Genomic DNA, 18677 nt, shown 5'->3' on the forward strand with positions numbered 1-18677 from the left:
CTGCCTGTCGATCTGTTACAGTCTTCCCTCACTTGTGAACAAAACTCCCAACATATTTGAACTCCCCCATTTGGAACAGGATCTCATCCCCGACCTGGAGATGGCACTCCTCCCATTTATGGCTGCTTCAAACTTAGCTATGTCGCTCCAGTGAGCTTTGGAGATCACGGCTTGATGAAGCTAACAGAACCACGGCATTTGCAAAAAGCAGAAATGCAATACTGAGGCCACCAAACAGACCCCCATCTATGCCTTGCCTGTGATTTGTGACAATGGGCAATGTTGGCTAAGCCCTACCCTCACCATAAACGAGTCCAAGTTACTGCCGGCATTGCGGACCAAACTCTGAGAACAGCCGCAATGGGTTCGGCAACCCATATTTCCAAAGCAGCCCCCGCATAGAAGTCCCCAAGGAACACAAACACTTTCTCCAAGTCCACAACACACATGGAGACTGGGCTAATTCCCATACACCTTCGATGACCCTGCTGTCTCCTTATGGTAGTGGTGGTAGTGTGTGTCTCAGTGATCCTAGGAGCTAGGTTGTCTGGGGCTTCACGCAGTCAGTAGGGTCACTCATGACACAGAGGTCCTAGGTGAGGGACTAGAGAAAGCATGGCTTCAAAGAATCTTATGAAGAGACAAATTGATAGAAGATATTTTCCCTTGCCCAGACACTGGTCACTTGGGCCCCCCCTCTGGAGCCAGGCCTGCATATGGGGCTCAAATGCAAATGCCTGGTGGCTGGGCCTACACCCATTGAGCCAAGCTGGGCACAGTCTGAAAAGATAACATGGGTGCCCCTTCCCATGGGCCAACCACTTGTGGGAGTGGCCATAGGTGTTGATTACAGTGTGAGCCAGGGGGTGACCGAAGGCAGAAGGAACCTTGGTACGCCGATCCCAGGTAACAGAATCTATCTCCAGGGACATGTAATGTTACCACTCTGTCACAGAAGGAGCCCGAGCTGGTGTGTGAGGTTGAGAAGTTCTGACTAGATATTGTCAGGCTCGCCTCTACACAAGGCTTGGACTCTATACCAGTCCTCTTGAAGAGGGGTTAAGCAATTTTCCACTTTGGATTTGCTCACAATGACAAGCGCCGAGCAGGTGTGGGTATACTTATTGCCCTGGACCTGTACATCGGAGCCTTCCAACTTTGGGTGTGACGACTGGTCCTGACAGTTGTTTGTGCCTATGTACCAAACAGCAGTTCAGAGTACTCACCCTTCTGCTGGGGAACTTGCTCAATGCTCATTTGGGCAATTACAGTTAAACCTCGAGGGTCGTGATTGGGAAGAAGGAGATGGGGTACTGCTGATATCGACTTGGGATGTTGTGACTTGGTGGTGAGAATACTTTGAAGACCTCAATTCCACTGGCACGTCTTCCCATGGGGACACAGAGTCTGGGAAGTCTTAGATGGCCTCTTCTGTCTCTGGCGTTGAGATCACTGAGGTGGTTTGAAAAGCTCATAGGTGGCAAGACCTCAAGGGTAGATCAAGGTCGCCTGTTGTTCCTAAAGGCTCTGGATGATCTGGGACAGTCCTATTTGACATGCTTTTGCAAGTTGTTGTCCCAAAGGAGGACCAGAGGGTGTGTTCTAACTGCAGGGCGATCAGACTCCTCAGCCTTCCTGGTAAGGTCTATTCAGGGGTGCTGGAGAGAAGGTTCTGTCGGGAAGTCACACCTTGGATTCAGGAGGAGCAGTGTGGTTTTCGTCCTGGCTGTGGAACAGTGGACTAGCTCTACACCCTTGCCAGGGTCTTGCATTATTTTTTTAATTTTTGTGCAGCACACCACACAATCACATCACTTACATGAAACTGACAATTTGTGTCCCCCAAAATATTTTTATTTTCTCCTCAGAGGCCCATCCATGTGCTCTGTATGTAAGATGCCACAACATTATACCAAAGCAGTGTCTAAAGAAAGCATGTTAGTTTAGCCTAGGAGGCAGATGAAGTTACGAGAGTTTTCCTATGCGTATTTTGTGAAAAGTGCAAAATATTTTGAGTTTCTTAGCATGATAAAAAAATAAACATACATTTGACTTTTTCTACAGGGACTTGACATAAAGGTAAAGAATCCTCAAAATTACAGGGTTGAGATGTTCTCTCCTCTCCCACCACCCCTGTCCCCGGGCCAGGGAGGTGGCTCCTTTGGGAATGGTGAGAAGCAAACACACAAGCTGACTTTCACATCTAAATTGTGTCCATTACATCCTCAAGTGATAAGAACCATGTCCTCTGTTACTGTGTTTGCTCTTCATGCAAATGAACAAGCTGGCGAGGTATCCAAGCTTGCTGAAGTTCGTGTTGCCAAAAGGAAAGGAGTGAAGAGACCACAGCCCAAGCTGGACTCCCACAGGTTAACCCCTAATATAGTACTGTATAGCTCAGCTGAACAACATTTCAGAGTATCATGGTAGCAGTGGGCATAACATACTTACTTTCGAGATGGTGGGTTGGCTTCAATGGAAATAATGTCTCGCTGTATAAAATATTTGTTTTGAAAATCTTTTCTCTTATTTGAGAACAAAATAACAAGCTCAATCGACATCAAAATAATTCATATCAGAGATCTACACAGCTTCAGAATTACCCTCAACGTATTGTGACTTCACATAGTTGACACAAGCAGCGAGTAATCAACAAGAAGAATGAAAAGCTCATGAAATCTACAATTAGAACAGCCTTCTTTAACAGGAAATATAATCATTACTTTTCTGTAAATTAACAAAGAATGTCTTGGTGAATTGCACATTATGTATTGGAAAAATATAATGTTCAATCTTAATCATATTCTTAAGGTTGAAGCCAGAAGTTTACATACCCTGTGCAAAAACTGAATTTTTTGTCTGTGAAGTCAAATCAGACATCTCCTGTATCACGTCAATTAAGATCAAAATTATTTTCATACATCCCTTTTCTGAACTACTTAACATGGGTCGCGGGAGTGCTGGAGCCGATCCCCGCTATCTTCAGGCAGGAGGCAGGATGTACCCTGAACTGGTTAACAGCCAATCGCAGGGCACACACTGTATAAACAAACAAACCATTCACACTCACTCATCAGGTGTGCCTTCAATTAACCCGTCAATTAACCATGGCTCTCAATGCCCATGTTTGTTAAAGACAGTAATTTTTGTGTATTTCAACTTTTGACTTTGAAGAAAAAAATTCTCCAAGAAAGTATCTCTCATTACTGTGGTTTTTAACAAAACTAAGTAATTTTGGTGATTCTGACTGACCTGAACCAGGAAAGGATTTGACTTTAAATACTGAGACAAAAAAAAAGACATTTTTGGCCTCTTGTACCCTTTTGATCCTTTCCTTTTGGTTATGATCTACAGCTTGAAACCATAGGTGAGGGTGGGAATGTAAATTGAGAGCTTTGCCTTTTGACCCTCTTTACCACAACGGATTGATACAAAGTCTGAATCACTGCCGACGCTACACAGATCCGCCTGCTTCATTCTTCTTTCATTTGTGAAGAAGACTCCAAGTTACTTAAACTCTTTCACATGGGGTACGATCTTATCCCTGACCTGGAGAGCCCAGGCCACCCTTTTCTGACAGAGGACCATGGTCTCAGGTTTGGAGGTGCTGATTATCATCCCAGCCGCTTCACACTCTGCTGCGAACCGCTCCAGTGAGAGTTGAAGATCACTGCTTGATAAAGTTACAGAACCACATCGTTTGCAAAAAGCAGAGATTAAATACTGAAGCCACCAAACTGGACCCCTCTATATCTTTGCTGCGCCTCGAGAGGCTGTCTGTAAAACTTATGAACAGAATCGGTGACAAAAGGCAGCCTTGGAGTCCAACTCTCACTGGAAACGAGTCTGACTTACTTCTGGCAATCCAGACCAAACTCTGAAACCTGTCGTACAGGGACCGAACAGCCCGTATCGGGGTTTATTACCCCATATTCCCAAACGACCCCATCATGACCCCCCGAGGGACTTGATCAGAGGCCTTCTGTAAGTCCATAAAATACAAGTAGACTGATTAGAACTCCCATGCACCCTTGACGACCCTGGCAAGGGTGAAGAGCTGGTCCACTGTTCCACGGCCGTTATGAAATTGCTCCTCCTGAATCTGAGATTCAACTTACCGATGAACCCTCCTCTCCAGCCCCCTTGAATGGACCCTACCTGTGAGTCCGAGGAGTGTGTTCCCCCTACAGCTGGAACACACCCTCCGGTCGCCATTCTTGAAAGGGGGACCACAACCCCAGTCTGCCAAGTGAGAGCCACTGTCCCCGATGTCTACGCAATGTTGCAGAGGGTTTTCAACCAGAATAGCCCCAAAACATCCATAGTCTTTAGTAATTCTGGGCGAATCTCATCCACCCTTGGGGTTTGCCACGGAGGAGCTTTTTAATGACCATGGTGACCTCAACCACAGAGATAGTAGCCACCAGGTGCTCCCCTTTGAGCACCACTTCCAGGCCTAGCTCCATTGTTCCTCCGCCTGGTCCCTACTTTCACTACAGATCACAATATCATCTGCAATCATCATAGTCCAAGGGGATTCCAGTCTAGCCTCTTCTGTCAGCCTATTCATTACTACCGCAAACAGGAAGGGGCTCACTGTGGATCCCTGATGCAGTCCCACCTCCACCTTAAATTATTCTGACACACCAACGGCACACCTCACTGCGGTTCTGCTGCCCCCATACATGTCCTGTACTATTCTAACATATTTCTCCGCAACACAGTACACAGTTCCTCTCTTGGTACTCTGTCATAGGGTTTCTCTAGATCTCCAAAGACACAATGTAGCTCCCTCTGTTCTTCTCTGTACTTTTCCACGAGCATCCTCAAGGCAAATAATGCATCTGTGGTACTCGTTCTAGGCATGAAACCATACTGTTGCTCGCAGATACTTCTGTCTAGCCTGAACTGTTCTTTCCTATAACTTCATTGTGTAGCTCATCATCTTTCATCCTCTATAATTTCCACAGCTCTGAACATCGCCTTGGTTCTTAAAAATGGGGATTAGCACACTTTTCTTCCATTCTTCTGGCATCTTCTCTCCTGCTAGTATTCTGTTGAATAAGTTTGTCAAAAACTCCACAGCCACCTCTCCAAATTGCTGCCATACCTTCCACTAGTATGTCATCAGGACCAACTCTTTCCATTTTTCATTCGGTTCAGTGCCTATTAACTAATCATTGCCACTTCCTGGTCATTCACGCGTGCCTCTTCAACACTACCTTCTCTCCCATTTTATTCAATCATTAACTTCTCAAAGTACTCTTTCCATCTAATTAGCACACTACTGGCACCAGTCAACATATTTCCATCGCTGTCCTTGATCCCCTTTACTTGCTGCACATCCTTCCCATCTCTATCCCTGTCTGGCCAACCTGTAGAGATCCTTTCTCCCTCTTTCGTATCCAACCTGGTGTACATGTCGTCATATGCCTCTTGTTTAGCCTTCGGCACCTCTACCTTTGCCCTATGTCACATCTCAATGTATTCCTTCTGCCTCTCCTCAGTCCTCTCCATGTCACACTTCTTATTCGCTAATGTCTTTCCTTGGATGACTTCCTGTATTTTGGGGTTCCACCACCAAGTCTCCTTCTCTCCTTTCCTGCCAGAAGGCACCCTAAGTACTCTCCTGCATGCCTCTCTGAGTACCTTGGCAGTAGTATTTCAGCCATCCGGGGGCTCTTCCTGTCCATCTAGAGGCTGTCTCACCTCTTTACTACACGACATTCTTCCTTCCTCAACTTCCACCACCTGATTCTCTGCTCTACCTTTGTCTTCTTAATCTTCCTACTCGATACCAGTCATCCTACACACTACCATCCTATGCTGTCGAGCTACACTTTCTCCCACCAAAACCTTACAATCAGTAACCTCTTTCAGATTACATTGTCTGCACAAAATATAGTCCACCTGTGTGCTCCAACCTTTGCTCTCGTAGGTCACTCTATGTTCCTGTCTCTTCTGGAAATAAGTGTTCACCACTGCCAATTCCATCCTCTTTCCAAAGTCCACCACCATCTAACCCTCAATGTTCCTTTGCTGAATGCCGTACTTACCCATCACTTCTTCATCGCCCTTGTTTCCTTCGTCAACATGTCCATTGAAATATGCACCAATCATAATTCTCTCTTTCTGGGATGCTCAAGCCTACTTTGTCTATTTCCTTCCAAAATTTCACTTTCAACTCAAGGTCACATCCTACTTGTGAGGCATAGCCGCTAATCACATTATACACAATAACCTCAATTTAGAATTTCAGCATCATCGCTCGATCTGATACTCTTTTCACCTTCAAGACATTCTTAGCCAGCCTTTAAAATAACCCCTACTCAATTTCTCTTCCCATCTTCTCCATGGTAAAAGAATTTGAACCCTCCTCCTAAGCTTCTAGCCTTACTCCCTTTCCACTTGCTCTCTTGGATGCACAATATATCAACCTTTCTCCTAATCATCATATTAACTAACTCCTGAGCTTTTCTTGTCAGAGTCCCAACATTCAAAGTCCCTACACACAGTTGTTGGGACTGTGCATGCCTCTTCTTCTTCTGCCGACTGAGTCGCGATCCTCCTTTTTTTTTTTTTTTTTTTTTGTCTACGACCTACATTACCTTAATTTTGTACCTACACCTTGCAGATTAACAGTGCCGGGGGGCGGGCGTAGTTAGCCCGGGCCACGACCTATCCGTTATGGAAGTCATTTGATGAATGGTCATCTAAGTTTGGGACAGTTTTACGCTGGATGCCCTTCCTGCCGCCACCCTCTACATTTATCCGGACTTGGGACCGGCCTACAGGACGCACAGGAATTGTGCACCCCTTCGGCTGCAGATAGACAAAAACAAGCAAACAAATAAAGTCTAACTGCCTAAGGTGGTTAGGCGTTAACCTGAGGCTACAATAAGTGTTTTGAACAACCGGGCCCTGTTTGGCTTTGAAGCTACCATATCTGCGTTGGTCCGTTCTTCACTTTCCCGCTGTTGCTTGAAAATAGTTATTACTGATTCAGTTTAAATTCTGTTTGACTATGGTTATTTACACACATAATTTTTTTCCGTGGATTTCAGATGATTCTTCTCATCTTCCTTTAAACCCCAAGGATTAAGAATGGGATGTCACTTGAATTTATATCTGAGGTGGACAAATACTTTTGGCAACATAATGTAACATAAAATTACTGCTGATCTTCTCCTCAGGTTGACATCTAAAAAAGGACTTCCTGCTCTGCGAGCACTTTTTGATGATGTCCGTTTTAAAGGCAAAGGACATGAGGTAAGAATGTTCATCCCATCTTTGAACAGAAACATTGAGCTTTATGTGTGTGGTATTCATCAAACCAGGCAGAGGACGTACGGGTACTGATGCAAAAGATGGAGAACTGGGCGCACAGGTTGTATCCTAAACTTGAGTTTGAAGATTTCATCGACAAAGTGGAGAAACTGGGCGGCAAAAAGGAGGTGCAGGTATGACCGATATACAGTACTGAGTTATGTGATGGTAGTAGTTATAGTAGTAGTCTGTTTGTTCTCTGACAGACTTGTCTCAAACGGATACGCTTAGACATGCCACTGACACGCGAAGATTTTACTGGTATTGGTAAGTATTCATATCAAACAGTCTTGGTATTGGAGATTTGTTGTTATGTGTGCGCAAGATAGGTTGTACAAAATTTAGATATCTAAAAATATACATTAACGTGACATGGTTTATTACCATTATGTTAACTACTTCCATTACCTCCACCCATTTTCTTCCGGTTATCCTTGGTCAGGTCATAAGGGCAGTTGGTTTTGCATGGAAGCCCCAACTTCCGTCGCCCCAACACTTCATCCATCACTTCTGAAGGCGTCACAAGGCATTCCCAGGCCATCTGAGAGACATACTCTCTCCAGCGTGTCCTGGGTCATCCCCAGTGTCAGGTTTACCAATTAGATATTCATGAAAGTGAGCAAAAAGGCAGCAAAGACACCAGTTCAAGTCACGCGAGGAGAGAGGAAAGGACATGTGTCATAAAATTCACCACTGCCCTCTCCGATTATCCTCTCCTCAGCACCTCTATTTAGTTTCAAAACGCCCGTTATTTACATGGATGTTCCAAAAAGGAGACGGCAAGCAAAACATAGTTGGAAACAAAGTGTACTTGTTTGTTCATGTGTGTGTGTGCATGTGTGTGGAAGATTGCCGAGTACATGTGTGGTCATCATTTCTTTAGCAGGCAACAAGTGGTCCTGGTTCTAAAAGTTCTGATGATTTAGATGTTTTAGTTCTTGCTATCTCCTGCTAGGCGGCTGCCACGTTATTTATCAAATCATTTCTTCATTGGAAGCAGATGTATGATAATAATATGCCTCCATCAGTTTTGCACACAGAGAGACTGAAATTCTTGGCCATTCTTCCTTGCAAAACAGCTTGTGCTCAGTGAGGTTGGGTGGAGAGCGTTTGTGAACAGCAGTCTTCAGCTCTGCCCACAGATTCTCGATTGGATTCTGGTCTGGACTTTGACCTGGCCATTCTCACACTTTGATATATTTATTTGTGAACCATTCCATTGTAGATTTACCTTTGTTATGGATCATTGTATGTTAGAAGATAAATCTCCGTCCCAGTCTCAGGTCTTTTGCAGGCTCCAACAGGTTTTTGTTCCAGAATGGTCCTGTATTTGGCTCCATTCATCTTCCCATCAATTTTAACCGTTTTCCCTGTCCTTGCTGAAGAAAAGCAGGCCCAAACCATTAGGCTGCCACCACCATGTTTAACAGTGGGGATGGTGTGTTCAGGGTGGCGAGCTGTGTTGCTTTTATGCATTGTGGCCAAAACGTTTGATTTCATCTGATCAGAGCACCTTCTTCCACGTTTGGTGTGTCTCCCAGGTAGCTTGTGGTCAACTTTAAATGAGACTTTTTATGGATATCTTTGAGAAATGGCTTTCTTCTTGTCACTCTTCCATAAAGGCCAGATTTGTGCAGTGGGGACAGACTCTTCCACCTCAGCTGTAGATCTCTGCAGTTCATTTCTCGCCTCTTGGCTGCATCTCTGATCAGTTTTCTCCTTGTTCAAGTTGAAAGTTTAGAGGGATGGCTGGGTCTCGGTAGATTTGCAGTGGTCCGATACACCTTCCATTTCAATATGATTGCTTGCACAGTGCTCCTTGAGAGGTTTAAACCTTGGGAAGTCTTTTTGTATCCAAATCTGTCTTTAAACATCTTCACAACAGTATCTTGGACCTGCCTGGTGTGTTTCTTGGTCTTCATTGATGCTCTCTGCACTTTAAACAGAACCCTGAGACTATCACAGAGCAAGTGCATTTATACGGAGACTTGATTACACACAGGTCCATTCTATAACAACACTGCACTGCTGGACTGAAAGTAAATTGGCCAAATATTATTGCAGACCCCAGTTTTCAGTTTACTTGTTACAAAAGTATAGAATATCCAATAAATTTTGTTCACGAATGTGTCCCTGAAATGTGCCGAAAGGTTGAAAAGTTCAAGGGGGCCAAATACTTTCAAAAGGCACTGTACCTGGCTCCTCTTAGTGTGGAGGAGCAGTAGTTATACCATGATCTATGATGGAGCTTCTTACCTGGACACCCGGTGGAGAAAACTCATTCTGGTCGTTTCTACCTTGCATCTTGGAACTGTGTCTGGGGGTGGGGAAATGAGATCCAATATTCATACAAAGAATGACTCCATAACCTCTATGATGAATACAAATATTTGATCTCGGTTTCCCTTGCCCGGACGCAGGTCACTGGGGCCCCTGTCTGGAGCCATGCCTATAGGTGGGGCTTGAAGCTGAGCGCTTGGTGGTTGGGCCTGCACCCATTGGGCTTGGCTGAGCACAGCCCAAAAGGGTAACGTGGCTCCCCTTTTCCCATGGGCTCAACACCTGCAAGAGAGGCCATAGGGGTCAGGTGCAATGTGAGCTGGGTGGGAGCCAAAGGCAGGGACCTTGGCGATTTGATCCCCGGCTACAGAAACTAGGTCTAGGGACATGGAATGTCACCTCTTTGGCAGGGAAGGAGCCAGAGTTGGTGCGTGAAGTCAAGAAGTTCCGACTAGCTATAGTCGGACTCTCATCTACACGCCGTTTGGGCTCCGGTACCAGTTCTCTTAAAACGGGTTGGACTCTGCTCCACTCTGGAGTTGCCCATAGTGAGAGCCGCCAAGCAGGTGAGGGTATACTGATTGCCCTCCGGCTTGGTGCCTGTCTGTTGGGGTTCAACCCGGTAGATGAGAGGATAGCCTCCCTCCGCCTTCGGGTCCTGACTGTTGTTTGTGCCTATGCACCAAACAGGAGTTCAGAGTACCCACCCATTTTGTCCCTAGAGGGAGTGCTGGAAGGCGCTCCCTCTGGGGAGTCCATCATTCTGTTGGGGGACTTCATTGCCCACGTGGGGAATGACAGTGAGACCTGGAAGGGTGTGATTGGGGAAAAACGGCCCTCCCGATCAAAACCCGAGTTGTGATCTGTTATTGGACTTCTTCGCTCATCACAGATTGTCCATAACGAACACAATGTTCAGGCATAAGGGTTAGCCACCCTAAAGCAGTCCTGTCAGGCTTTTTGGCCTGTGGGACTCCCGAGGCAGCTGATAGGTACCGGCTGGTCAAGAGGAAAGCAGCTTCAGTGGTTGCTGGGACAAATACCCGGGCGTAAGAGGAGTTCAGTGAGACCATGGAGAATGACTTAAACACTGCTTCGAGGAAATTCTGGTTCACCGTCCAGCGTCTCAGGAGGGGGAATCAGTGCACTGTCAACATTTTGTATAGTGGAGATGGAGCACTGCTGACCTCAACTCGGGATGTTCTGAGTCTGTGGGGAGAATACTTCAAAGACCTCCTCAATTCCACCAACACACCTTCCCATGAGGAAGCGGAGTCTGGGTGCTCTGAGGTGGGCTCTCCTATGTCTGGATTTGAGGTCACCGAGGTGGTTAAAAGGCTCCTTGGTGGCAGGGCCCCGGGGGGTGGATGAGATTCGCCCGGAGTTCGTAAAGGTTCTGGATGTTGTGGGGCTGTCCTGGTTGACACACCTCTACAACATCACGTGGACATCGGGGACAGTGCCTCTGGATTGGCAGACTGGGGTGGTTGTCCCCCTATTCTGAAGGGGGACTGGAGAGTGTGTTCAGACTATCGGGGATCACACTCCTCAGCCTCCCTGGTAAGGTCTATTCAACGGCGGTGCTGGAGAGGAGGGTCAGTCGGGAAGTTGAATCTCAGATTCAGGAGGAGCATTGTGGTTTTAATCCTGGCCGTGGAACAGTGGACCAGGGTGCATCGGAGTTCGCCCAACCAGTCTACGTGTTTTCTGCACTTTGAGAAGGCGTTCAACCGTGTCCCGCGTGGAGTCTTGTGGGGGGTTCTTCGGGAGTATGGGGTACCAAATTAGTTGTTAGTTTGGTCCATTTTGCCGGCAATAAGTTAGACTTGTTTGGTGAGATTTGGATTTCGCCAAGGCTGCCCTTGGAGACCGATTTTGTTCATAACATTCATGGACAGAATCTCCAGGCGGTCCACCATCTCAGCAGGGGAAAGCAGTACACCGTCAACACTGTGTATAGTGAGGATGGGAGACTGCTGAGCTCAACTCGGGAAATTGTAAGTCGGTGGGGAGAATACTTCGAACACCTCCTCAATTCAATCGGCACGCCTTCCTATAAGGAAGCAGTGTCTGGGTTGTCTGAGGCTGACTCTTCTATCTCTAGGGTCAAGGTCACATTAAAAAGCTCCTTGGTGTCAGAGCCCTGAGTGTGGATGAGAGTTGCCTGGAGTTCCTAAAGGCTTGTGGATGTTGTGGGTTTGTCATGGTTGACCTTTATAACAGGGTTCGCACGCGGCCCTAAAAGTCCCTAAAAATCCCTAAATTTTCGAAGGTGCATTTAGGGGCTCCTAAAAGCCCTTAAAATCCGCAAAAAGCGGTCAAGCCCCTAAAAAGTCCTTAAATTAAAAAAAAAAAAAAAAAAATCAAAGGGAGGACCTCTACCGCCAAAATTCTCCCTAAAAAATAAATTAATCTTTTATTAAAAAAAAAATAGCGATCCGTTAGGCGTCCAAATCAGCCGGAAATTGTCAACAGAAGTCACCGTGTTGACAACTAGTCGCCATCTTGTCAATATTCCAATGTTTGTTTCCGTGAGTAGGCATTTCACTTCGTCTTCGTTACGACGTAGCGTAGTTCTTTCATCGATCGAACTTGTATCACGGGGAAGTGCATTTTTCAAGAAGCTTGGGTTGAAATAAGGAGTTTGGGACCTGGGTTCGTCGAGATATACTGCCATCTGTGCAAGCAGAGTTACCAGCTTGAAAAGATGGGCGTCAAAGCGCTGGAGTCGCGCCGGAAAAAACAGGAGACATGCTGATTTGGCGAAGACTCTCTCAACTTCCGTTGGTATGAATCTGTTTCTAAAATATCAAGATAGTGAAGCATCAACTTCAGGCAGTGGTACTAACACTGCATGCGCAATAGTGATCGCAAAAAAACGCTTACTTTCATAACCGGTTTTAACTGAACAGCTGCAGCAAAAAAAACGATTAACCTGTTTTAAAACCGGTACCATTGTGGTGTTTACATAATTCACCCGCGGGACCTCGAGTTGGGGTGCGGGGTTCCGCACGGACTGTTTTTGTTGTTGCTCTTCTGGAGTGACGAGTTCACAGAGTTCCCCCCGTTATGCGAGTAGTGTTTCGATGTCTACCAATAAAACAAGTTTTGTTCCTCTGTCCGACACTCCTCCTCCGACTCCTTTTCTCGGCGCTACACCATCGATAGTTAATTTACTCCGCGGTAATGGGGTAGTTTGTATACAATATTGACAAACAAGCTTGTTGAATATGGTTTTCAACAACGCACTCGGTATACTTTCATGCCCTTTCTGAAAGTATACTGAGCGTTTCCTCGATGCCATGTTTGATGTTTCTTTGATTTAACGGAATGTTCTTTTGAGTCCAATTTTACTGTAACAGCGAAACTTGAAGAAGTGGAAATTATGTTGAAAAAATAGCGCAATGTGGAGTACTGGAACCGGAAGAAATGATTGGAAATTTTAACCAATTTCGAAAGTCCGATTACGGTTTCGGTTTTAAAAACCGAAAACCGGTTGTAACCGGTTATTTGTAACCGGTTGCGATCCCTAATGCGCACCTCCAGTTGTCCAGCCAGAAGTCAGGCTTTATGAACGTAGTTCAATACACGAAGACGGACTCGTTAAAGGCAGAGATCGTGTGGACTTTAAAAGTGATGTGCAGCCATTTCAGTTTCAAATCTTGTGAAAATAATTCGCAAGTGTTTGCAGTCACGTTCCCAGACAGTGACATTGCTAAAAAGTACCACTCTGGGGAAAGGAAGACTTTGAACCTGGCTACGTTTGGCATCGCTGCCCACTTTTCATCTCTTCTGCCTCAAAGCCAAAAAAGCCAGAATTGAGACTGACATATCTACGCTTATTGTGAAGGCTGACAGGCTGTGTGAGGAGGCAGGAGAAAAGAGGAATCTGAGGTTTATCACTGAGGCCAATGCAGTCAGAGGCAGAGCAAAGGACAAGAGAGCCACTTTGGCACCTCTGCAGCAACAAATAGAGGAGGCACTGGGTAGGCTCAAGAAGCTAGAGTAGGGGTGCTGAGACAGACATCAGTAGAAGACATTTGTGTATATAGTTGCAATTGTAGTTAGAATCTGTTTTTCTGTATACTGTTATGTGAAGACGTTGACAATGGTCATATCACTGAGAACTACTACAAGGGGCGACAGGTGATCACTGTCACAGGTACTGAGATACTGGAACATTTGATGAACCAAGAACGGTTGATGGCACCATTGGGTGAGTCTTTTTTCCTTACTCTTGATTTCCCACGATGGCCCTAAATTTTTTCCGTGTCAGCCCTAAATTTTTCGTGTCAGCCCCTAAGAATGCCCCTAAAAAGCCCTTAAATTTTTTTGGTCAGACTGAGTATGAACCGTGTAATAAGAATGGGGACCGGAGGGTGTGTTCCAACTATAGGGGGATCACACTCCTGAGCCTCCCTGGTAAGGTCTATTCAGGGGTGCTGGAGAGGAGCGTCCATTGGGAAGTAGAATCTCAGATTCATCCTGGCCGTGTAACAGTGGACCAGCTCTACATCTGCTGCAGGATTCTCGGGGGTCCATGGGAGTTCGCCCAACCAGTCAACGTGTTATGTGGACTGGAGAGAATACGTTCGACCGTGTCCCACGGGGAGTTCTGTGGCACGTTCCTCTGGAGTATGGGGTACCAAGCCCCCTGATATGGGCTGTTCGGTCCCTCGCCAAGGATGCCCTTTGTGACTGATTTTGTTCATAACTTGGACAGAATTTCTTGGCGGATCCTAGGTGCAGAGGGGTTCTGGTTTGGTGGCTTCAGCATTGCATCTCTGCTCTTTGCAGATGATGCGGTTCTATTGGCTTCATCAAGCCGTGATCTCCAACATTCACTGGAGGGGTTTGCAGCCGAGTGTAAAGCAACTGGGATGCCTCCCTTTTGAGGTGTTCCGGGCATGTCTCACCGCAAAGAGACCCCGGGGGACGTCCCAGGACACGCTGGAGAGATTGTGTTTTGGCTGGCCTGGGAATGCCTCGGGATCCCCCCGGAAGAGCTGGAAGAAGTGACTGGGGAAAGGGAAGTCTGGGTATCCTTGCTGAAGCTATTGCCCGCGCGACCTGACCTGTAAAAGCGGTAGAAGATGGATGGATGGAGATTCATACTCTTCATCAGAGGTGTTTGAGTGTGCATTTTCTGGTCCCTCACTTTGGACTTCTTTGCCATGGGTGACCCATGAATCCCCAGATAAATTGGCTCCTAGGATCATTGGCACACACAAAACCTTCCACCACAATAATGTGATGACTCAAAGAGATTGTCCTCCTACTCTTTTTTTTTTTTTTTTTAAATCGTTTTTACAATTATTTTCATATAATTTTTAGAATTTAGTTTTGTATTGTATTGATCCGAAGTCTCAAAAGATTAGCTTGACATCCTTTGAGTTAATTTAGACAAATGATAATATTTTTTTTTCCGAGCATTTTCCCCCTAAATACTGTATTCAGGTGAAGAAGAGGCTCCTCCTGTATTTGACATCTTGGGAGATTCCAATCCATTTAGCAGTCAGAACTTCCCGAGTGATTCACAAGAGCTAATTCACTCCACCCCTGCTGTCACTTACATGACGGATGAGCAGCGCCAACGCATGGAGCTGAACAGACAGCGAAGCCTGGAGAGAAGAAAGGTACGCCAGCAGCAGCAGCTCACAGGTAAATGGGTCTTAATTTCTAAACATCCTAAAACAAATTAAAACATAGTAATTCAGCCTAATTACTAAGGATCTAGGTGTTTGTTTGAGCACAGCCACATGCTTATTAAGGCCTTTTCACACTGCACTTGCGCACTGTGAAAGGCCCACGCTTCAAAGCACAATGACAACGGCAACAAACGTGCACCCAAATAATGGAGAAATAATGGAGGGCAGAGGGAAGTCAGGTGGTTTTCCCATTGAATACACCATAACTCGGCATGACATATGTACATTATTGAGGAAAAAAATCTAACTTAAATGATTATCGTAAATACGGCCGACTGCTTACAGCATCTGCCTCACAGTTCTATCGTGATTGTAATGTTGATGTGTGTGTGTGTGTGTGTGTGTGTGTGGGGGGGGGGGGGGGGGGTCATCAGAGCAAGTCCTGTGGAGAAAGCAAGAAACAAACGGTTAATAGGACCCCAGCTTGGTAGAACCCACCTTTATGTCCACATGCACAGCAAGGTTTATTTTGGCTTGTCCCGTTAGAGGTCACCACAGCGAAACGCTCATATTGGTTTGGCACAGTTTTTACGCCAGATGCCCTTCCTGGCGCAACCTCTCTGTCCAACCACTGAGCTATGGTGCCTCCCTGCGCAGTGGCAAGTCAAAAGAGGCCAGCACTGCTCAAACCGAATGTTAATCAATTATCCGCGCAATTGATGTATTGGCCACACCTGAATCAAGCGATAAGTGACTGGTTAGAGCGTTAGCCACACAATTATGATAGCCGGGGTTCAAATCCTGGCCCCGCCTGTGTTGAGTTTGCCTGTTCCCTCCATACCTGCGTGGTTTTTCTTCGGGCACTCCGGTTCCCTCCCACATCCCAAAAACATGCATTAATTGGAGACTCTTAATTGCCCATACGTGTGGTTGTGAGGGTGACTCTTGACTCTCTCCATGTGCCTTGCGATTGGCTGGCAACCAGTTCAGGGTGTACCCTGCCTCCTACCTGTTGACAGCTGGAATAAGCTCCAGCTCTCCCGCGACCTTTGTGATGATAAGTGGCTCAGAAAATGGATGGATGGACGCATGGATAATTATTCTGCTTGTCACTATGCCTCACTAGCATAAATAGATGAACAAAGATACATGACTGTAAATATATATTTTAATTATAGACACAGGTATATAAATTGGCCTTAGCTGTGATTGTAAGTGTGAACGCCCGTTTGTTTCTGTGACCTGTCATTCGCTGACAAAGAGTTCCGGTATACCCTGATAGCCGCTATAGGCTCCAGCACTCATACAACCCTAGTGAGGATACGTGGCTCTAATAATGGATGGTACTCTTCAGTCTTCCAGATTGCTTAATTTATCCATTAATTTATATTAGAATAAAAAATCAGGGATCAGGGATGCCCCCCCCCTCCGAGATCTACCTTATGGGTTTTTTTTCATCACCTTTTTTGTTCCTTTGGGGTTGCGATATGTTTCTTCAGAACGCGCTGCTGTCCACTCAGCACATACACAAAGGATGGGAAAGTTGATGGCGTCAAACGCCTTGCCAAGCACAGTGTAAAAAGGCTTTGAGCAAAGCATATTTAATTGTATAGCGCATTTCATACACAAGGTAACTCAATGTGCTTTACATGATTGAAGCATATAAAAAAACAAAATAGAACAAAAAAAAAAAAAACCCAACTGAAAACAACATGCAGTGCATGAAATATAAGTATAAGAAATATAAGAAGGAAATACTCTAAAAAGTATGAGAGGTTTTAACCTGGATTTAAAAACATTCACCTTTGGGCTGACATCAATTCTGTTGGCAGCTTATTCCATTTGTGTGTGGCATAATAGCTAAATGCTGCTTCACCATGTTTCCTCTGGACTCTGCTCCACTATTAGACCTGATAAAAGGCAATCTTTGTAATTGATTTCATATGTGTGTTGAAGGTCAGGTCAGCTATCAGAGCACCAAAAATTTAGACTTGGTCTTTGGTTTTTAAATATAGTGAGTCCAGAGATTTGCTAACAGCAGTCCTTTTTTCTTTATTCCCCTAAACAATTATCTGTATTGTGGTTTAGTTGAAGAAAATTTTGGCTTCTCCAGTTATCTGTCTCTCTGCGTGACGCAACACCTTAATTGACCTTGTAGTTAGCTGGAGACACTGCTAAATATGTTTTTATCGATAACTCTAAAAATATATATATTTAATATTTAGCAAGTTTATATGTGATCTACTGTATATGTGCATGTGAAACATTTGTGCAACCATGTCATCTCAGTTGTTTCCTTGTATTCAAATACATTGTGTACAGGTCATCGGTTACATTCATGGTAGAAACTGGAAACAATTTGTCTCATTTTGTAGTATCACTACATTCTGCCATTTTTATTTCAACTGCAAGTAGTTGTGCTCAACTGGATTTAAAAAAAAAAAAAAAAAAAAAAAAAGTGATGCCGTTATTTGCAATGGATACATTCCCGATCCACTCTGCTATAGGTAGAAATTTATCCTAAAAATTCCATATAAAAGTAGTTGCACGCCCTACCCCCTATGCTTTAGACATTTAAACCTAGCACAAAACACTATATTGTGATCCTTCAGATTTACAGATAGTTGACCCATCATTGCAAGCAAGCCAGTCCTCTGTGAACATCCCAAAATATGTCAGCCATTCCAAAGGACAAGACGGTGACAACAATGAGCTGGACAGCAGCTGCGCCCAGCTGTCATTCAAGACCCCCAGTCTTCCGCCATGTGGTGTGAGCAAGCCCAAGCCTCTCGAGGAGATTCATGTGGAATAATGCCAACTACTCTACTCAGTTTTGCTTGAAATCATTGAGTTCAACCTTTTGTTTTTCCTTGCTCACTGCTTTTGCTTCTGATGTATGTTTTATATCTAAAGATACTTCTGTGTGAACAATGCTCAATTCTAGCAGGAAAGTACTTTAATAGTTTAATACTTGGTTTTATAGTCCGAGTCAAATGTTTTGTCATTAGTCTTGCTCTTGATGAAACTTTTCAGTTTTAGTCAATCATATTCATGATGCTGTTTATCTTTACAGACCATCTTGTAATTAAGTTTCATGTAAGTTGTAATAACTGTTCAATTAAGGTAGACTATAAAAAAAAAAGAATCTTACCATTTTTTTATTAATATCCACAGTAAAGAACACAAATACTGCATGTGTCACTGGTTAGCAATATCTATCAATGCTGCGACCTGATTATCACAAAAAGTGTACAACATGTAAACTTGTAGCAGTAATCTAAACTGGTTTATGGTACATTTGAGTCAAGGTCATTCTCTGTGGGCTTCCACATATATTAAAGGGCCACTGTCATGAAATGGATGATTTTTAATATATTAATAAAAAACAGCAGCCAATATGGGCTCATGCGTTTTTTCACCACA

General features: G+C 44.8%; 1 protein-coding gene across 1 annotated transcript in view; it reads left to right on the forward strand.

Annotated features, from left to right (window-relative positions):
- The window catches only part of tipin (timeless interacting protein), a 34243-nt gene extending 15593 nt beyond the window's left edge, over positions 1-18650 (forward strand). The window contains exons 2-8 of the mRNA XM_061815698.1: positions 2065-2170; positions 2285-2369; positions 7194-7269; positions 7338-7460; positions 7533-7593; positions 15064-15267; positions 17867-18650. Coding sequence (XP_061671682.1) covers positions 2065-2170; positions 2285-2369; positions 7194-7269; positions 7338-7460; positions 7533-7593; positions 15064-15267; positions 17867-18066 — 855 coding nt within the window. The 3' untranslated portion in view covers positions 18067-18650. The remainder of the gene's footprint in view (positions 1-2064; positions 2171-2284; positions 2370-7193; positions 7270-7337; positions 7461-7532; positions 7594-15063; positions 15268-17866) is intronic.
- Positions 18651-18677: the final 27 nt, after the last annotated feature.

Source organism: Syngnathoides biaculeatus, chromosome 3 (assembly GCF_019802595.1).
Source record: "Syngnathoides biaculeatus isolate LvHL_M chromosome 3, ASM1980259v1, whole genome shotgun sequence".
Classification (NCBI taxonomy): Eukaryota; Metazoa; Chordata; class Actinopteri; order Syngnathiformes; family Syngnathidae; genus Syngnathoides; species Syngnathoides biaculeatus.